The 18,060-nt window shown below is 44.2% G+C and overlaps 5 protein-coding genes across 6 annotated transcripts; 1 reads left to right on the top strand and 4 right to left on the bottom strand.

The window, feature by feature from the left end:
* Nucleotides 1-4,250: 4,250 nt before the first annotated feature.
* Nucleotides 4,251-6,469, bottom strand: LOC109731468 (uncharacterized). The gene is made up of 6 exons (XM_073496393.1): nucleotides 5,545-6,469; nucleotides 5,284-5,471; nucleotides 5,133-5,213; nucleotides 4,903-5,061; nucleotides 4,632-4,829; nucleotides 4,251-4,552 (listed from the first exon to the last, which is right to left on the bottom strand). The coding sequence occupies exons 1-6, from the start codon at nucleotides 6,362-6,364 to the stop codon at nucleotides 4,406-4,408; spliced, it is 1,593 nt and encodes a 530-aa protein (XP_073352494.1). The 5' UTR covers nucleotides 6,365-6,469; the 3' UTR covers nucleotides 4,251-4,405.
* LOC141021693 (protein FAR1-RELATED SEQUENCE 7-like) lies at nucleotides 6,401-6,994 on the bottom strand. The gene has a single exon (XM_073497548.1). The coding sequence runs from the start codon at nucleotides 6,992-6,994 to the stop codon at nucleotides 6,401-6,403; it is 594 nt and encodes a 197-aa protein (XP_073353649.1).
* A 1,828-nt stretch (nucleotides 6,995-8,822) lies between these two features.
* LOC109731463 (RNA-directed DNA methylation 4) lies at nucleotides 8,823-13,946 on the top strand. 2 transcript variants are annotated; one of them, XM_020290615.4, is made up of 10 exons: nucleotides 8,823-9,991; nucleotides 10,121-10,207; nucleotides 10,289-10,383; nucleotides 11,220-11,291; nucleotides 11,631-11,672; nucleotides 12,510-12,658; nucleotides 12,743-12,861; nucleotides 13,032-13,116; nucleotides 13,194-13,267; nucleotides 13,347-13,946. In XM_020290615.4, the coding sequence occupies exons 1-10, from the start codon at nucleotides 9,874-9,876 to the stop codon at nucleotides 13,493-13,495; spliced, it is 990 nt and encodes a 329-aa protein (XP_020146204.1). In that variant the 5' UTR covers nucleotides 8,823-9,873; the 3' UTR covers nucleotides 13,496-13,946. The 2 variants fall into 2 exon arrangements, with proteins under 2 accessions (XP_020146204.1, XP_020146205.1); XM_020290616.4 differs by having other exon boundaries at nucleotides 8,844-9,991; nucleotides 10,295-10,383.
* Nucleotides 13,947-15,068: 1,122 nt separating this feature from the next.
* On the bottom strand, nucleotides 15,069-15,789 carry LOC109731464 (protein transport protein Sec61 subunit beta). Its single transcript, XM_020290617.4, has one exon. The coding sequence runs from the start codon at nucleotides 15,632-15,634 to the stop codon at nucleotides 15,299-15,301; it is 336 nt and encodes a 111-aa protein (XP_020146206.1). The 5' UTR covers nucleotides 15,635-15,789; the 3' UTR covers nucleotides 15,069-15,298.
* Nucleotides 15,790-16,465: 676 nt separating this feature from the next.
* LOC109731470 (uncharacterized) lies at nucleotides 16,466-17,266 on the bottom strand. Its single transcript, XM_020290621.1, has one exon. It carries the CDS (start codon nucleotides 17,264-17,266, stop codon nucleotides 16,466-16,468), a length of 801 nt encoding a protein of 266 aa, XP_020146210.1.
* Nucleotides 17,267-18,060: the final 794 nt, after the last annotated feature.

The following is an 18,060-nucleotide window of genomic DNA, read 5'->3' on the forward strand; positions in this document are numbered from 1 at the left end:
ATATGCTTTTGCCGCTACAGCTCCACCTCTTTGCACCTCCCTTCCCTACAAGCTTAAATAGTCTTGATCTCGCGGGTGTGAGATTGCTGAGTCCCCGTGACTCACAGATTCTACCAAAACAGTTGCAGGTGCCGACGATGCCAGTGCAGATGATGGCGTCGATCTCAAGTGGGAGTTCGACGAGGAACGTGGTCGTTACTATGTGTCTTTTCCTGATGATCAGTAGTGGAGCCCAGTTGGGACGATCGGGGATCTAGCATTTGGGGTTGTCTTATTTTCATCTGGATTTTGACCGTAGTCGGTCTATATGATTGTAATTTGGATGATGTATGATGATATTTATGTATTGTGTGAAGTGGCGATTGTAAGCCAACTCTTTATCCCATTCTTGTTCATTACATGGGATTGTGTGAAGATGACCCTTCTTGCGACAAAACCACTATGCGGTTATGCCTCTAAGTCGTGCCTCGACACGTGGGAGATATAGCCGCATCGTGGGCGTTACACGTCGGTCATGGCTGCATAGCACGCATAGAGAAAAAAGAGGTATGGTGTTACAAGGAGATGATTAACATATACAGTAAAAATATATTAAAGACTGAATAACATGACGGAATAAGAAACCTCCATTCATCCCTCCAAGACATCTTTGTACACAATAAAAGAACAAAGAAAAAATAAAAGTGAGATGTGAAATAATAGAATGAAAAAGGTGTAAACAAAAGGCATTGGTTGTATTGGCGTCGAAGCAGTATAATCCTTCTTTTGGTGTGCCCTCAAGGCTTGTGATGTCAAATTGCCCTGGTCCCATTTGATCAATACATAAATAAACCGCAACAATACCTGACATAAAAGCAAACAGGGTATGTACGATGATATGAAGTAATCCAATATGTTACCAGGTGCCTTCGGTAGGGTGGATGATTGATGCCCACGACATACTTAGAATTAGATTCGGTTTTCTTTCGATGGCGACGAGCATTTCGCGGCTTCAGTAGGTATTCTTCTTTCTTGTCTTTGGACATTCGGGCATAGTGATGTGATCCTTTTTCGTTTACATTCCTTCTTTTTTTTGGCTGGTGATCATTCCTCATTGAGTTTGCAGCAATGCATGTTGAACATGGTAGCAGAGGTTTCATAAGTGAACATGTGGTCCTTGATACAATAGGAGACGAGTTAGCCATATATTTGTGTGTGGTAAGTGGCATAGGCCTCAACGATTGCATATATTATTGAGATCCTTCAACATTAGTAACATTTAGAGTTGCAACCTTTTTCCGTTGGTGAGCTATAACTGCTTCTTTAGATATTTCGCTTTCTTCTCATCAGACAACCAAGCAAACCAGCTCCTGCCACTAATTTGTTTTTGTCCCCGGTTTTTCTTTGTAGTTATGTTGGTTAGGTCTTTAAGAAGGAGAATGTTCCCGCGTCGGAGACGTGGATGTCTTTGGTTCATTTCTCATATGGGAACAAGATAAGCCCGGTTAGAAATGTGAGGAAACAAAAGACGTAAATTATCTAAATTCGCAATGTAATAAATGTACTACTAAAAAAATCCCTTAGATTGGTAATGCATAAAGCAAAAAGAATTGTATAAAATGCCACAATCCCATCAATTAGACTCCTCTCCCATAAACTTTCACAATAATTATGTGTTTTTCGCAGCTATTAAACTTGTTTGCAACTACAAGAACAATCAACTATTCATGGAGAAAAAAAATATCGTTCATCTAATATTAGTTAACAAACAATTATTAATATTAGTGGAAAAACAATCAACTATACTGATGAGAAGCCATATTAGTTAACAATCAATTATTAATGTTAGTGGAAGAAGAATAAAAACACAACCATAAAAATAATATCAAAATCAGAAATAAACAAATGTGAACCAACTGGGAAAATAGCAAAAACTAAGCATATGCATACCTCGTGATGGATCACATCAAACAATGTAGTTGGTGATTAATCTATCCTAAAAAATCCGAACTATACTAGATTTTTTTTCAAAACCTTTATATGCCTCGCAATGGTCATATAGACAATTAAGTTGTTGCTAAACTTCGCAGGACACAGTGTAGTTATTAGCTTGTTGAAGGAATTCATGAAATCGTCATGTTCAAAACAGGGACCTTTTGGAATTCCACATGTCATTCAGATTTCACTAGTTAATGGTATTCATGCTTCAATTTTGCCCAACGGTGATTAAAATTTTCACCTACAATATTGATCAATAGGAACGCATGCGGTGTCATACAACCAAATGATGCATGTCTAAGTGATTTCCATTCTATTGACAAGTAAAATTGCAAGGTACGTAAAAAATATATAATGTACATGCATGTATAAATGAAGTCCCTCGAAGCGTTCACAAACGATCGCTCGAACGGAAGATCAAAAGCACGACCTCTCCATAGTTTGCGAGTGTACAATCTTCACGATCCGACAGCGCTTCGCCTACAGAGATTGTCGTCGCCGGAGAATTAAAGGAGACGATTAGAACCACACTGGATTTCTAATTATGAGGACTAGAGAGGATTAGGTCTAGCTCTAGTTCGATCAACTAGAACTAGAGAACTAGATGATGCTCCAAAACTCGTGTGTCCAAAATCTCTAGTATATATAGGTTGGAGGAGGGGAGGAGGGCCACAAGGGGGAAGGTTCCCTCCCCCTTGCGCCGGCCCTAGGAGGGGTAGTCCTCCTCCAATTCGGCCTCCCCAAGCTTCTGCAAGAAGCTAGGGGGCGCCTCCACCTAATGGAGGCCCATTAACTTTTTCGCTATATGCCTCATTAGTATTTTCCTTGGCACATTGATAACTCCGCAACAGAGAGATTCAGGGTCCGCTGGCCAAGCCCTGTTAAGAGCCTCAGCTACCGTCGTAGTTGCCTTGATGCCGGGTCTAACCCAATTGTATAAGAGTGACACCACTTCTTGAATCCCGATTCCATGAAGCTTAGTAGTCCTCCCAAAAATAAGCACCAATGTCATCTCACACGTTAACAAATACGACCGCACGATAGATAGACAAGGATTCCAGAGGCACAACTATATCAAATCCATGTGTTCAAAAAAAAACTATATCAAATTCACACAGTTTGTATACTACTCTTTCTTTTAGGCGTGTTTTTTACTGTGTTTCTTTTGGCGAATTTTACCTTTTTAGCAGATTAAGGAATTATACTGTGTTTGCGGCCGCTGCGTGCGACCATCCGTGCGGCGTGTCCATCACACGGCCCTGGCTCCACGGACGCCCCGCTCCACGCACGCAACGATTGATCCTGATTTTAAGTGAAAAAAAACAAAATACACATCGTAATACTGAATCCCTTCTTCAATACACTTCTATCCACATCTTTCCCCTTCTGTCTGAACAGAGCTCGAGCTGAAGCCTTACAACCTACCATATCTCATCCCGTCCCCGCTCGGCTGGTCGCCGCCCGCGTGCGCGTGCGCTTGCCGGACCTGACCGTGCAGCAGCTTGGCCGGCACCGAAGCCCCCATCGGGGTCGGCCGGACCTGCGTTGATTGGCTGGCCGCGGCCCATGTGCGCTTGCCGGACCTAGCCGTGCTGCAGCTTGGCCAGAATCGGCGCCTAAATCGACGTCGGGCGGACGGCGGACCAGCGTCGCCACCCAGTGGCGCGGAGGTTGGTGAGCCGGCACGGGGCGACTACACAAGAGGGCGGCGCCTCGGGCTTGTGGAGGAGCTTGGAGGAGGGGTCGAGGGAGCGAGATGAAGGACGTCGAGGACCGCAGCTAGAGCGCCATGGATTTGATATGCCCTTGGAGAGGAAGAAGGGGGACGGGGATGCTTGGAGGGGGAGAGGGACTGCAATCTTTGTCTCCAGCTCGGGTCGTCAATTCCGTCCTCAAGAAAGCCGCCGGGCTGCAGTTCGTGTACTCAACATCACCTACACAGGACACAGGTAAATCTCGTTTTCTTTTTGTGTTGCTCCCATCTAATGCAAATTGAATTGGGATAAAGCTGAGAGCAAATCCATTCTGTTTAAATAAAATTATTTTCATGCAATTGTCAATCTAGTGCTCACAATGCTCACTACTAAACTCAGAGTCTTGGACCAATTGATCTGTTCTCTGCTTGCTCTATGCCTCTAGGTTTGACATTTGGATAGATGGTTATGTCTGCACTTTTGTCAATAGAATTAAAATTGATTCCTGCCATCCCTATCATCATACGTAAACTGAAGGATAGCTGACAGGTCAGATGCGCATGATGCATGTGGACATTGTGCATAGATAATTCTTTGAACGATTATATTTGACTGGGGAGATGGAGTAGCATTCAAAAAGAAAAAAAACTGGTTCATACAAGTTCAAATAAAAATCACTTGTAGCTTGGAAGTCTAACACACATGCGATAAAACTATTCCTTTTACAGAAAAGATTAGGTTGGCTTCGGTTGATTGAGAAAGAATTGATTTTGTCCTGTCATTAAACTAGAGTCAGAGGTCCCAATGCTCCCTTGCAGTGAGGAATTCAGCGTGGAATGTTGCTGTTGTAAATATGTATACATGTAATTTGTTGGATGACCCTGTGCAAAAAATTAGAGAAGTTTAGTTTCATTGAAGTTCTGAAACTATACTTGAAATGAAAGTGTGGACTGCTTATACCACTGGAGTATTGCCGTGTTCTTGGATCTGCGGTGGCATTGGGATGGTATGACCACTGGATTGCAGCATTGAAGCATTTAGGATAGATGTTGGATTCGGTTGATGGAGGAAGTCTTGATTTTCTCCTGTCATCAAACCAGAGTTAGAGGCCCCAACGGTACCCTGCAGCGAGGTGTACATGTTATTTGTCGGATGACCCTGTAGAGAAAGCAAAGTTCAGTTGCACTGAAGTTTAAAAAATAGGAAAAATGAAAGTGTGGACTGCTTCTACCATTGCTGTATTGTATGGTTGGAATCCAGCCAACAGTTGTTGGGTCTGTGGTGGCATAGGGATGGCATTACCAATTGATGGTTGCATTGAAGCACTTAGCATAGCATTATAGTGTAATTGATATGCAGCCATTTGATTTGTGAAAAATTCCATAGGACCCTATAGAAAATGATAGAGAAAGGTCAGTACAGTTGAGGTTTTATAAGAAACAAGCAACATTGTATTATTACCGTCGGCGGGTCATGAGGCTGTAGTTGTATAATATCATTTGTGTTCTTTTTCTTCTTTAAAGTTGCTTTCTTCAAAGGACCCTATCGAAAATGATAGAGAAAGGTCAACACATTGAATATTTTATACGAATCGAGTGACTAAATATTATACCGTTGAGGGGCCACGAGGCTCTAGATGCACAGTATCATTTGTGTTCTTTTTCTTCTTTGAAGTTGCTTTCTCAAATCCACCAACGGGTCTTTTTGATCCTTTCACAGTCTTCTCCTTGACCTTCATACCTTTTGGTTTTGCAAGCCCCTCACCGTGTTTTGAAATTCTACTAGAGGCGATGTTCGTTCCTGCCAGTATAATGCCAAATATCAGTCGTTGTTCAACAATAGTGTAGGTAATTATTGTTAGTATAGTTTGTACCTTCTTTAGTACTGGAGTTACCCAAATCTGGATTAGCACTAACCAAATCTGGATCAGCGCGAACCAAATCTGGATCAACATGAACCAAATGTGGATCGGCGCTAACCAAATCTGGATCAGCTCTAATCTTCAAGCATTTCTCCACATCTTGTGCTAATTGCTCTGCACACTTAGCAGCCTTATAGTATGATTCTTCAGACTCAGCGGCACGAGCAGCTATTTTCACAAATATTCTACATAGTTCCTTGTAGCGGTTAGACATTCTTGCTTTTAGGTTATCACGCGGGTTGCATTTGCTTGTTATATCTAGAACTTTGGCATCAATTGTCCATCTTTTCAAGATATATTCCCCAGGGATATGCTTGATATTGTTAATATCAAGTACCTTTAAGCAATGAGAGCAAAGAATTCCAGCAAACTCAAACCTTTTGCAACTGCAGCTAACCTTTTCTTCTTTTGGAATGAATCTAACAACATGTTCACGTTGTGTGCCATGAAATTTTACTACATAAATCTTCACCTTTGTGTCACTTTCATCACAAAGCATTGTGTCATAGTTCAGAGTCCGAAGCACTTGATCTTGAACCATCTTGAATATTGCTGGAGTATATGTAGCTGCAGCTTGTTTTAACATATAGCTAGATTCAGCCTTCAACTTGGGAGTAGTCTGTGTTGCTTTAAAGTCATACTTCACCTCTTCACATCTTTTATCCGAAACTAGCCGTTCAAAATGCTTAAAGAAAGTAAGCATGTCATATTTAATACTAATGTATCTCTTCAGTTCATTGTTCATGCTTTCACTTCTTTGGGTAGTGCTCATGTGGGCAGAGAACGTATTTTTACCGTACACTAGTGCCTAGTGTTCCTTTTTCTCAAATAGCCTTTGCAGCCATTCATTGTCACGCAGTCCATACTTGTCAATCATTTTATCCCATGCACCTACAAATTCATCCTCCTCTTCTATATCATATATACAGTGCTGAAAATCAACATTGAACTTCTTATATTCGTCAACAACTCCGGCGAGGTGCTTGCAAGCATTTTGATTCATATGCCACACACAAAGTCTATGGTGAGAGTGGGGAAAGACTTCACGAATTGCCTTCGCCATTGCTGCATCTTCATCGGTGAGAATTGTACGTGGATGTTTTCCTGACATAACTTTTAGGAAAGTTCTGAAAAGCCAAGCAAAACTAGCAGCGGTTTCATCATATAGAAGTGCAGCACCAAAGACAATAGTTTTCTTATGATTATTCACCCCGACAATCAAACCAAATGGACGTCCATCATCTAGTTTTCTGTATGTGGTGTCAAAGCATATAACATCGCCGAACATTGCATAGTCTGAAACCATTTTGGAGTCGGCCCAAAAAATATTAGTTATCAACTCATCCTCATCCACTTGAATTGAATAGAAGAAGTTGACATCTTCTGAGACCTTTTTCTCCATGTATTCTAATACCCCCCCTGTGTCACCTACCTTTGCTTTTATTGTTCTCTTTGAGTACAAACAATTTTTCATATCTTGAGGTGTAAAGCCAAGGTTTTCACTTCCACCTGCTTCTTTAGCCATCAAATCGATTGTTGCTTTATTTGAAATGCCAACTGACTTTGCAACCTCTGCGTTTGCTATCTGTGCTTCTGTCACTTTTCTCTGGGATCTCAAGTATTGGGCCATGAGTCCATTAGCAAGAGTGTGGTTATGCGACGCCTCGAATTCATACACATAATAAAATCCATCTCTAAGGCTAATCTTCATACGGGCATCACAACCACATCGTGTTTCAGGCCTACTGTAAGTGAATGTCTCCTCTCTTTTATCTTCCCGGCGATGGCCTATAAGTTGTTGTAATTGTCTTAGAGCATAAATAAATGATTATAATTTTTAAAAATGAAAATAACCCATACCTTGACGAGAGCATGTAAATGTCCGTTGTTGAAATGTAGAAGAGTTCATCACTTTATGACCATTGCTTCTTCTGATGCTAAAACCGATGGTTTTAGCATACTTGTTATAAAATAAATAAGCTTCCTCTTCAGATAAAAATTTCATGCCATGCTTTGGTACCCTTTCATCGGTGTGATCTACTGTAGTTTCTTGATCCTATATCAGTTAGGATTCAATTTAGTTAATACACACATATAGCAATCATATTTGCCTATCATGAGTTTTTATGAACTGCATCATAAATCATATTTATATCTCTTGCAATCGTATTTGTCTTAAGAAACATGGAGTGCATTGAGACATCAGGAGTCTTAAGTTTTAGAGAAGAAATCGTGATGCACTCTAGAATCCTTGTTCTGTTTATATTTCATATCTGTACACGGTTTGTGCAAGTATATTCAACTATCTCTTATGTTTGTCCATGAACTATATGTATTGTAAAAAGAATAGAAAAAACTGTAGTGCATGTTTTCCAAAACCTGAAATCAGAGATGGTACAAGAACGTCTGAAATTGGCTACTGTACATGACACTGCTTTGTTTTTCTAAATTAAAAAAAAACTAACTTTCCATTGTTGTTTGGCTTTTGCAGAATGCGGTCACAGATTCCTGTAGAAGTTCTACAAGGGTGCAGCACACTGCTTTTTCCCGGCCAACACTCTGGATCGTGTCACAGTTGATGGAAAGTGGATCTTTTAGGCAAACATATTTGTGTGCACTGCTGGATGAGAAGTCTCCCGCAATGGTTCAAAACAAAGAAATTAGAGAATTTGCCGCAGATTCATCGTCAGAACCGAATGAGATATCTTACTTTTGGTGCATGAGATTGTTCGTCAGTGTCCTGGTTCCCTGGAACACTCCTCGGAGAAGTCGTCAGGGATGCAAGATTCGGAGAAGCCATCAGGGACGCGGATTCCTTTGCTGCTCAATTGAAGAGAAGAGTTTCCTGATTCCTGGTTAAGCCGCTATTGATAATTGTGCGCTTTAAGGCTGTAAGGTCACTTCCGCCTCATATGAGATGTAGATCTTGCATTTTGGCGCCCTTTTGTGTATTCTGTGGTTCTTTTGGCGGGTATTGAAGAAGGGAATCAGTATTACGATGTGTATTTTGTTTTTTTTCACTTAAAATCAGGATCAATCGTTGCGTGCGTGGAGCGGGGCGTCCGTGGAGCCAGGGCCGTGCGATGGACACGCCGCACGGATGGTCGCACGCAGCGGCCGCAGGCAAGCCGCGTCCATGTAAAATGGGGGCAGCACCTAGCTGCTGCCCCGTCCATCCACGTAGGTAAAAAAGTATGAGGCAGTTGGTTTGATTTTTAACACCCCAACGCATTAGCCTGAGGCTGCACCTCGCTGGGACCCACACCATCTCTATCCTCAAAACAACTCCCGTTCATCTCGCCCCCCAAACGCATCTTCTTCCCCAATCTTCCTCAAATCCATACCAAATAAATGGAAATAAACATTTACGCCTGAAATTTTTTCACCCAATCGCCTCTGTTAGGAGAGTGGCATTGGGCATGCATAGCTGCGGCCTTGAGCTCGCGCCGCGGGCCATGGCCCTTTTCCAATCGCACGGTGTCCTCCATGGATGTGCCACCGAGCTCGTGTTGTTGTTGCCGGCTTTGGCCGCATTTCCGTGCTCGCCGCTCTCTGGCCGGCACACGGAAGAGCACTTCGGGCGGAATGGTCGCCCCATGTATTTCCGCCTCGACCGCTCCATGTTTCTGATATGGAACTCGTGCTTCTGTACTCGGGCTGCCATGGCCATGGTCGTGTCCTGCAGCTCCGGGTGTGTTGCTTTCTGCATCGTCCGCGGGCAGAGAAGCCAACTTCTCCCATCCTTTTCACAGGCACTCTCTCGCTTTTTCCTCTCTTTTCTTGCTTTTCTCTTGAGGAAGCCGTCTCTTCTGCAGGAATCACCTGTCATCTGCAGGCGACCGCTTTTGCACCAGATGGCATCTGAGCCTAGTTGGCCTGTGGAGCAGCACCCGTGGGGCTAACCGTTGGCCATGCCCTGAGAGAAGGCATCAGACGCGCGCCTCGCTGGTGCCCTCCATACCGTCGCCGCCAATTCCCCTGGCTTTGATCGGTTTGAGGCTCTCAACACTGGGCCTCCAACCGTGCTTCTAATCGGCCCATGATCTGCTTTCTACTAGTTTCTACTACAGTCGTAGTTCCCTTGTCTCATCTCAAAAAAAAAAAAGGTCGTAGTTCGTCTCGGACTCGCTGCGGCTTCTCCATCCCTATTCCCGAAACCCTCTCTGGCCGGAAGCGCGACAACCTCCCTCTCTTCTTTGGGGGCTCTCTTCGCGCAGGCGAGGCGCCGAGGACAGGGGCTAGCGGTCCCCGCGCTCCTAGTTATTCCCCGGTTCGCCGGCCATGGCGTCTGCAGCGGAGGCCGCCGGAGACGCCTCCACCTCCGCGGCCGAGGTGCGGGAGAAGCCCGTCGTCGTCCGGGTCAAGCGCAAGCCCTCGCAGGCCCGCCCCGACGCTTTCTGTGAGCACTCCTCCAGCCCTGCTCTTTCCTTCCCATTGCTCCTCTCTCTCCGTCTCATCAAATTTTACAGTGAAAAAGAAAGGGTTTTTTTAGGTGAATAAAGGTGGTATTTTTCCTGTGCTTTGTTAGGGCTGGAGATCAATGAGAGGCCCATGAAGAAGGCCATGCTCGATTTCTCGAGCCTCTCCATCTCCCAACCCTCCTCCAGTGCCCAAGGTATGGACCAACCACCTCCTGTTTGCATGTACCCTGTCACTCATGATTTTACCCTATTTAACATAACTCACCATTGATAAGCTTCAGAGGAACCACGGGTGAAGAAGCTTCTTGTCCAGCATGTGGAGACAGTCCATCATTCTGGGGCTGTTGAAGACGTTCTTCACTCCCTTTTGGTAATATTCGTTAAGTCTTGTAGTATTTCTTTCTTGTGAAACTGGTCGAACATCACACAGATTTTTTTGGCCACACATGATGAACCGAATAACTTCTCTGAAATTGTTGGGAGATATATGTGACTAGTTGTACTCTACATGCATGGAACAAAGGAATTACTAGTTTCATCAGTATGCGGTTGCTCAATGATCAGTAGTAGTTATTCTCAAGATGGGAATGGGCCGATGTTACCCATTGAGACGTTGGTCCGACCCAAAATTTCAAGCCCAATGGGTCTTTTGGGTCGGCTTCGTATGGAAAATGGGCCAGGGGAGCCGGACACAACAGTCCCATCGGGTCATCGGGGCAAGTGGATCGAGCCAAATTTGGTTGCCCAAAGTTGTAGTAGCCTTTACAGTGGCATATGCATATATGAGGGTTATTAGCCTTGTATTTATAGAAAAATTTAAAGTATTGATCCAAAATGACCTTTGTTCTAGAGTTACAAATATGCTAATGGCTGTATATACGCATTGTTTTTCTTTGAAAAAATTAACTCTAGAGATCCTAACATGCTAAAAAAAAATCTACTGCTAATGATGCTATTTGTAAAGATGTTGTGTTACTACTTCCTATTTTATGTCAATTAAAATGGGTCCGACCATGTTACCCAGTGGGACATGAGGCTGATCACCATTGGACCATTGGGTTGGCTCCATGTCCCTGAACAAAGCAGATGGGCCAATGGTACCAGGTCCGGGCCAGAGCGGGCCGACCCATTCCCATTCTTAAGTTATTCTATATAACTGCATAGTAATACATTTTATAGAACATAATCCCATCTGTTTCTTTTTAGCATTCTGACCTGAGCACCAAAGAGATAAAGAGCAAGACAAAGGAGAGGAATGAAAGAATGAAGCAAGACAAAGTAAGTCCCTTTGCAATTATTTACCTAATTATTATTGTGCTCGTCCCCCTGAGAATGTTTTAAATAGCGGGTAGCGGATTGGGGTCCATGTAGCGGAACGCAGATAGCTGGCGATATTGCAGGCGCTATGTCCACAGAGACCGCAATAGCGGCCGTTATCTCTGCTATTTAAAACTATGCCCTGAGGACCACTTGAATAATTAAACCTTCTTGTTTTTCTCCTTGAGCGTTTGAATGATCCACCGCTGAAGTACGATGTCATAAGCAGAGCTTTCTATTTGGAATTTGGAATGAAGTTACTCAATCAAATTCTAAGATAGTTCTCTTTTGTGTCAACAGAAACAAGACCAGCTACGTTCAGCAGCCAGACAGAGACATGAGGTAATTTTATTCTGGCTAGTGAACTTCTTATCCTTAAGTTTATGTGTACTAATTATGCACTTAATTTGATGGATCTCTGGGATCAAGCAAATGTGTTGTAAAGGGACAATAAAATTATTTTAGGTGAAAAGGGTTTGGGCAAGTGTTGTATACAGCATGATCAATTTCTAGAGTAAGTGTAGAGTATTATGGGTGCAACTTACCTATTGGATCAGACCGGGAGCCGCGCCAGGACAGACCAGCGACGGTGAGACGTGCTGGACGGGAGTAGCAGCGTGGTTGACCTGCGGGTGGTGGACACGGATGATTGTAGCATCAGGGGGTGGAGTCGGACGGGAGGCGCGGGAGAGCAGCGCCAGCAGAGAGGAGGTCAGCACAACCGGCCAAGGAGAAAGGCGGCGGCGCAAGATTAGGTCGAGAGGGTGAGTTGCGACGTCCAAAAAAAATCCCTAAACCTGGGCGCATGATACCGTGTTATGGATTTAACTTATCTCTATTGCCTAGCCCAAGGGGCAAATATATAGCACACAAGGCTTGGGGTACAAAGAAGGAAACATAGCCTAATAAGGACTCCTAGGCTAATACTGATACTCCTTAACATAGAGCACACTCTTTTCCTTTCTTATGATTGAGATTCAGATTGTGTTTTCTTTGGAATAATAATGTGTACCTTTCTATCCTTTGCATAGCTGGTGAGGGCTATTATGCTTTCTTGACAGCAGGACTTTTTTTTTTGCCAAGTTCCAATTTTCTTCGCATCCATCAAAGACAGGGGATGATGTTGGTTCTCTGTTTCCCTCATTGTTAGTAATAGTTTTTGTCAATGGCTCTATATAGAATCTTGGAAGAAATGCCCGCTTTGCACAAATATGGAAGAGTCGGAAAGGAGACAATAATGAGGTTGATGAAACACTGAGAGAAATGTGTCATCTGTATGATGCTGTCCAAGTAGATTCTGATGGAGAGAAGCATCCAGCAGAACCACAGTAAGTTCTGTTTTGGATAACTTATCTGTTCTTCTAAAACAAAATGGTGAACAATCATGTGGTTCCTTATGATGCTCTCTGCAGGATGACCTCTGTCGAAGAGGGTGCGATTTTATGCAACTTTCTTCCGCTTCTACGGGAACACTTGCCGTCGGCTGCTGAAGAAATCGAATCTGATATTGTTTCGCTAGCACAGTCAGAAGGTATGTAATTTCTTTCCGTTTAGGTGTTCATGCCACGTAAGTTTTAACAGTGTGTGAAAGAGTTGAGATCATTGGTTTTGATAGCAAAGTGTAATAATGCATTTCATAGTAATCACAAGCATTTTTGCTTGGGCGCTAATATTAATGAGAATATTTTTCCTGATGAGTAGATTCAGATGTTTATGACATATATACTGTCAAGGAGGTGGATGATACAAACATGGAGGAGGGCGCATCTGCAGCTTCATATCCACTGTAATTTTCATTCAAACGTGTTACTAGATTCCATTCTTTTTCGTGGGGATTCTGTCTGACCAGTCTTCTTATACCAGGTTACAAGTGGACGATGAGGATGGCGAATGTTACGATGATGATGAGTATCCATATGACACGGATGACTCAAATGGTAATTGTACAGTCATTCTGCTTCTGTAATTAATTGCTAAGATCTTCATTAGCTTAAAAGTTGTGCGTTGAACATGCAGCCGAAGACAACCCACTCTATGATTATCCTGAAGAACTTTCAGAGGATGAGGATGATGATAGCAGTGACGAGAATCCATTTGCGGATATAGATGGCTCTGGTTCCGAGTACGAGAATGAAGAGGTGGAAAAATCCGATGATGAGGAGTAGCGGCGGCAGCAAAATAATGTTTTAGCTGGGTGTAATCTTTGACGATGAAATAGGATGAGACAACCTCTTGCGTTCATAACTCGGAGGAAATTCAGAGGAAACTCATTGCTAGCCCACTGTCATCGAAACATTGTACTGGCGTTATGAGGAAAGACCGTTGATCAGGTAGACTTCTTTGTGTTTCTTGTTCGAACAGGAGTGATCTAGTTGGGTTGGTGCTGCTGCTAGTAGCTCCCCAAGATGGGTTGCGTTAGGCGTGTCTGCCTCTGAATTCAGGTTAGTGTTGAAGAAGAGTGGGTTCCTGGAATCTTAGTGATGTCTCTTTATCAGATGGGCCCCGCTTCAGATACCCGCTGCTTCTTTTTGAGTAGGCTTGCTTAGCTCTGTGCCACTTAACTTTTGATCAGATAAGCAGCAAGTGGATATTACAGTGAACACTTTTTTTTTGAAAGTACAGTGAACACTATTGACAATACAGCTTTGTAAAGAACTTCTAATGACGAATCAATGAAACGAGCAAGCGTGAAGCCCAACTTCCAGAACAACATCAATCAATATCTTCCATGCTGTTCACATCAAAACCTTGGCTCGGAATTGCACAGTTGATACGTTACCCCTAAACAATCACTAGAAAATACTAACATTTCACAGGCAAAAAATTGAGGTTCTCTGAGCTATGGATGCCACAAGAAAATAAGCAGAGCCAACAAAACCAAATTAGCGTGCATTTTGTCGAAAGGTAGAAAAGCAATTCACAAGAATAACTCAAAAGAACTGCTGAAATCAGCTGACCCATGTCGTACCTGGGCCACTATGGAGTAAAACTCAACAAACCTAACCTCCATATAAAAAGAATTCTAATACTCCCTCCGTTCCAAAATAAGTGTTTCAACTTTAGTACAACTTCAACACTTAATTTGGGTCAGAGGGAATATTAGACATCTCTTGTTCTTGTTCTTGTAAATTATCTTGCCAGTTAGTTACATCGCACAAACTCTAGCCTCTAGGTTTTCTCTTTTTCAAAGGTAACTTGTGGTTTTGCGACAGGCTTGGCAAATTCAACAATCCAAGGTTCAGATCAATAGACAGGTCACTAAAATTAGTCTAAACATGCAATTTTGCCCAAAGTACCACCATGTTTAAGATTGCATAGCTAAAGTTCTGTCTTACACGTTACAACACTAGCGAATTGCTTATGCCAAACCAGATCAACGAAATTGATCACTCATCATTTATTACCCTGTCAAACGATTGAGCAGAATTTCCACCATAAAAGGCCATCAAACCATGAAAACAGCAGAGCATTTTGAGTGTTATGAACATGGCATAACTATTCTATATATAGAAACTATATTTAGGGAAGAAAGATTAGCTACTAGTATTATCACAGTGACACAGAAGCTCGAGAAATAACCATGAGATGCCTAATTAACGGACAGAAACAACCAGTTCTCTAATAAAAATTGATGACAACCAAAAGATAACCGCATAGGTACTTAATTAAGCAAGGTATGAAGCTAGCGAGATGCATAATTGGTCTACTAGTTCTCAGACAGGCAAAACTGTGCCCCAATCCCCAAGAAGCACACACTTCTGATGATTTCAATTGACAAGCACAAGTGATTAGCCACAATTCATCGCAACAACAAGGTAAATGGAAACAGAAAGGGCACCATAATTAAACATGTAGGGTACTTCGGCAGATCTAACTCGTCAGGTAGCAACCACAGCCTCTTTGTTACACACCAAAACCATCTGATCTGATCTGAAACGAAGAACAAACAGGAGCAGGAACCGGGTTGATCAGGCGGACGCGGAGGCGGCGGTGCGGGAGCGGTAGAGCTTGCCGAAGACGTGGAGGGCGGTGACGAAGCCGATGAAGCAGACGGACATGACGAGCACCATGGTCGGGGAGAGGCGCAGCCCCGGGGCCTCGTCGGTGTAGAAGCGCAGCATGTTGTTCCCTCCGCCGCCGGAGAAGCCTCCGCCACCGGACGCGGAGGAGGAGGTGCGGCCGGGTCGGCGGCGCATGCCAGCCGTGGCGGCGGGCGTGCCGCGGGGCCCGGCGGTGGCCGGGCGGGATCCGGCGGCGCCGGCACCGCCGACGGAGGACTGGGACTGCGAGGACGAGCGGGCCATGAGGGGCTTCGGTTGCGCCGCCGGCTTCGCCTTCGCCTTCTCGTCGGGATCTCCTGCGGATGGAAAGAAAAGTCTCGCTCGCGCTCTCGAGTCTGGATCTCGAGCTAACAAGAGTACAAGACTTGACGACGGAGCTACTGACCGACGAGGCCCACCGGTCAGTGAGCTGTTTGGATTCTTTCCCTTTTGCGAAAAAAAGAGGAAGAAGTTGCCCTCTCAGATTTCCATCCATATCCTACCTCCCTCATATCATTTAGAAAACTCTACTTTTCTCTTCACTGGACAATGGACATGGCTTACTTTTTGACCCCTTAGAGCATCTACAATCGAACTTGGCAAATCCGGCCTCTCAAACGTTTGCGGACGTGACCGGGCACGCCCGCGGGCGCATCCGGCCGGGCCCTCATATTTTCTTCCGGGCATCCACATATCTCAAATCCGTACTCTCAAATTCATGCAAATACATCGATCATGCAACACAATGTCACACGTAAATAGCTATTGTTGGTATCAAGCATAGATAGTGTTTACATAAAATTTATTTGAAGTGTCAAACTCAAGCATTGCCTCCTTGGTTGCCATTGTGGATCCACATGTGCCTCACAAGATCATTGAGTAGTTGCGTGTGCACCTGCTGATCTCGAAGATTCTGATGCATCTGCAGAAAGTTCATAAGTTGAGCCGCATGTTAATCTTCCGGGATTTCAACTTGTTCTCCGTGTGCTTCGAAATCATGGGTTTGGTTTACACCATCTCCCTCATCCTCGACAATCATATTGTGCAGAATAACACAACATGTCATCAACTGCCACAAAGTTTCTGATTCCCATATCATTGCAGTGCTCCGCACAATTCCCCAATGAGCCTGAAGCACACCAAATGCCTCTCCATGTCCTTCCTAGCCGCTTCCTGCATTGTTGCAAAGTGGCTCTGTTTATTGCCACACGGCTCAGATATGGTCTTCACAAATGCCGCCCACCGAGGATAGGTACCATCGGCAAGATAGTACCCCATATTGTAGTCCCAGCCATTGACGGTGTAGTTGCACAGCGGTGATTTCCCATTGCAAAGCCTCCTGAACACCGGAGATCGTTGAAGCACTTTGATGTCGTTGTGAGAACCGGGCATTCCAAAGAAAGCATGCCAAATCCATAAGTCATGTGATGCCAAGTATGATGGTGGCCTCTCTGGTGTGACCTTGATACATTCTCCACAGACCTTTGGAGCAGTTCTTCTATTGCCAATGCATGTAATCAATTGATCCGAGCACCTTGGAAACACCTTTGCCTCTCCAATAGCCAACAATTTCTCCGTGTCTTGCGCATTTGGTTCTCTGAGATACTCAGGTCCAAACACCTCAACCACGGCGCAGGCAAATTTGACAGTAGTATTCAGGTGCGTGTTCTCCCCCGTCCTGACCATCTCACCAACGACGTCTGTAGCAATACCAAGTGCAAGCATCCTCAGAGCAGCCGTGCACTTCTGCTTGGCCGAGAAAGAGAGCTGGCTGCAGCAATCCCTTCTGAGCTTGAAGTAGTCGCCGTGTTCCTCCACTCCCTCCACCTGAAATTGCAACAAATCCACCCCGTAGACCAGTCGGATCCATTTTCTATCTCCTCTCTTCTTCCTCATCTGCGCTGTCCAACATGGCGGGCGTGCCCGGGCGCGCTCGGGCACCCCCATATCCACCCCATATTTGGGCTGGATATGGGGGTGCCAGTCAGCTGGGCGTTTGAGGGCCGTTTGAGGGGCCCGTCTGGGTCAAAAAATCATGACCGGGCGGCCCGCCCGAGCGTATGAGGCGGGTTTGAGAGGTCCGACTATAGATGCTCTTAGCCGGTGAATGTTTGCTAGGAAGGGGTGGCATTTGTGAATGATTTCGCTGGCATTTTTAGGTGCGAGGGATGGCTGTTTCTTTGGAGCGACATGAAAGTTTCTGTCAAACAAGGCAATTTTTTAAAATTGTCATTGTTTGAACTCGTCTCAGAACTAAAACTGCCATCAAAAAGTGTTTGCTTGCCACCCCTCTCCTAGCAAACGGTCGCCAGATAGGATTTCTGTACTTTTTTTCTCAAAATGTTTCTTCGAAGTTGATACATCTTCATCGTATCTACTTTTCCTAACGCTTTTGCTCTTGTTTTGGACTCTAATTTGCATGATTTGAGTGAGACTAACCCGGACTGACATTGTTTTCAGCAGAACTACCCTGGTGTTGTTTTTGAGCAGAAATAAAAGTTCCCGGAATTGGACAAAACTTTTTGGAGAATTATTTTGGAATATATAAGAATTTCTGGAACCAAGACCTACTCGAGGGGGGGCAGCTGCCAACTAGGCACCAGGGTGCGCCACCCCCCTCTAGCGCGCCCTGGTGGGTAGTGGGGCCCATGAGGCTCCGCTGACCCTAATTCCAACTCTATAAAATCCTA

This window comes from Aegilops tauschii, chromosome 4 (assembly GCF_002575655.3).
Source record: "Aegilops tauschii subsp. strangulata cultivar AL8/78 chromosome 4, Aet v6.0, whole genome shotgun sequence".
Taxonomy (NCBI): domain Eukaryota; kingdom Viridiplantae; phylum Streptophyta; class Magnoliopsida; order Poales; family Poaceae; genus Aegilops; species Aegilops tauschii.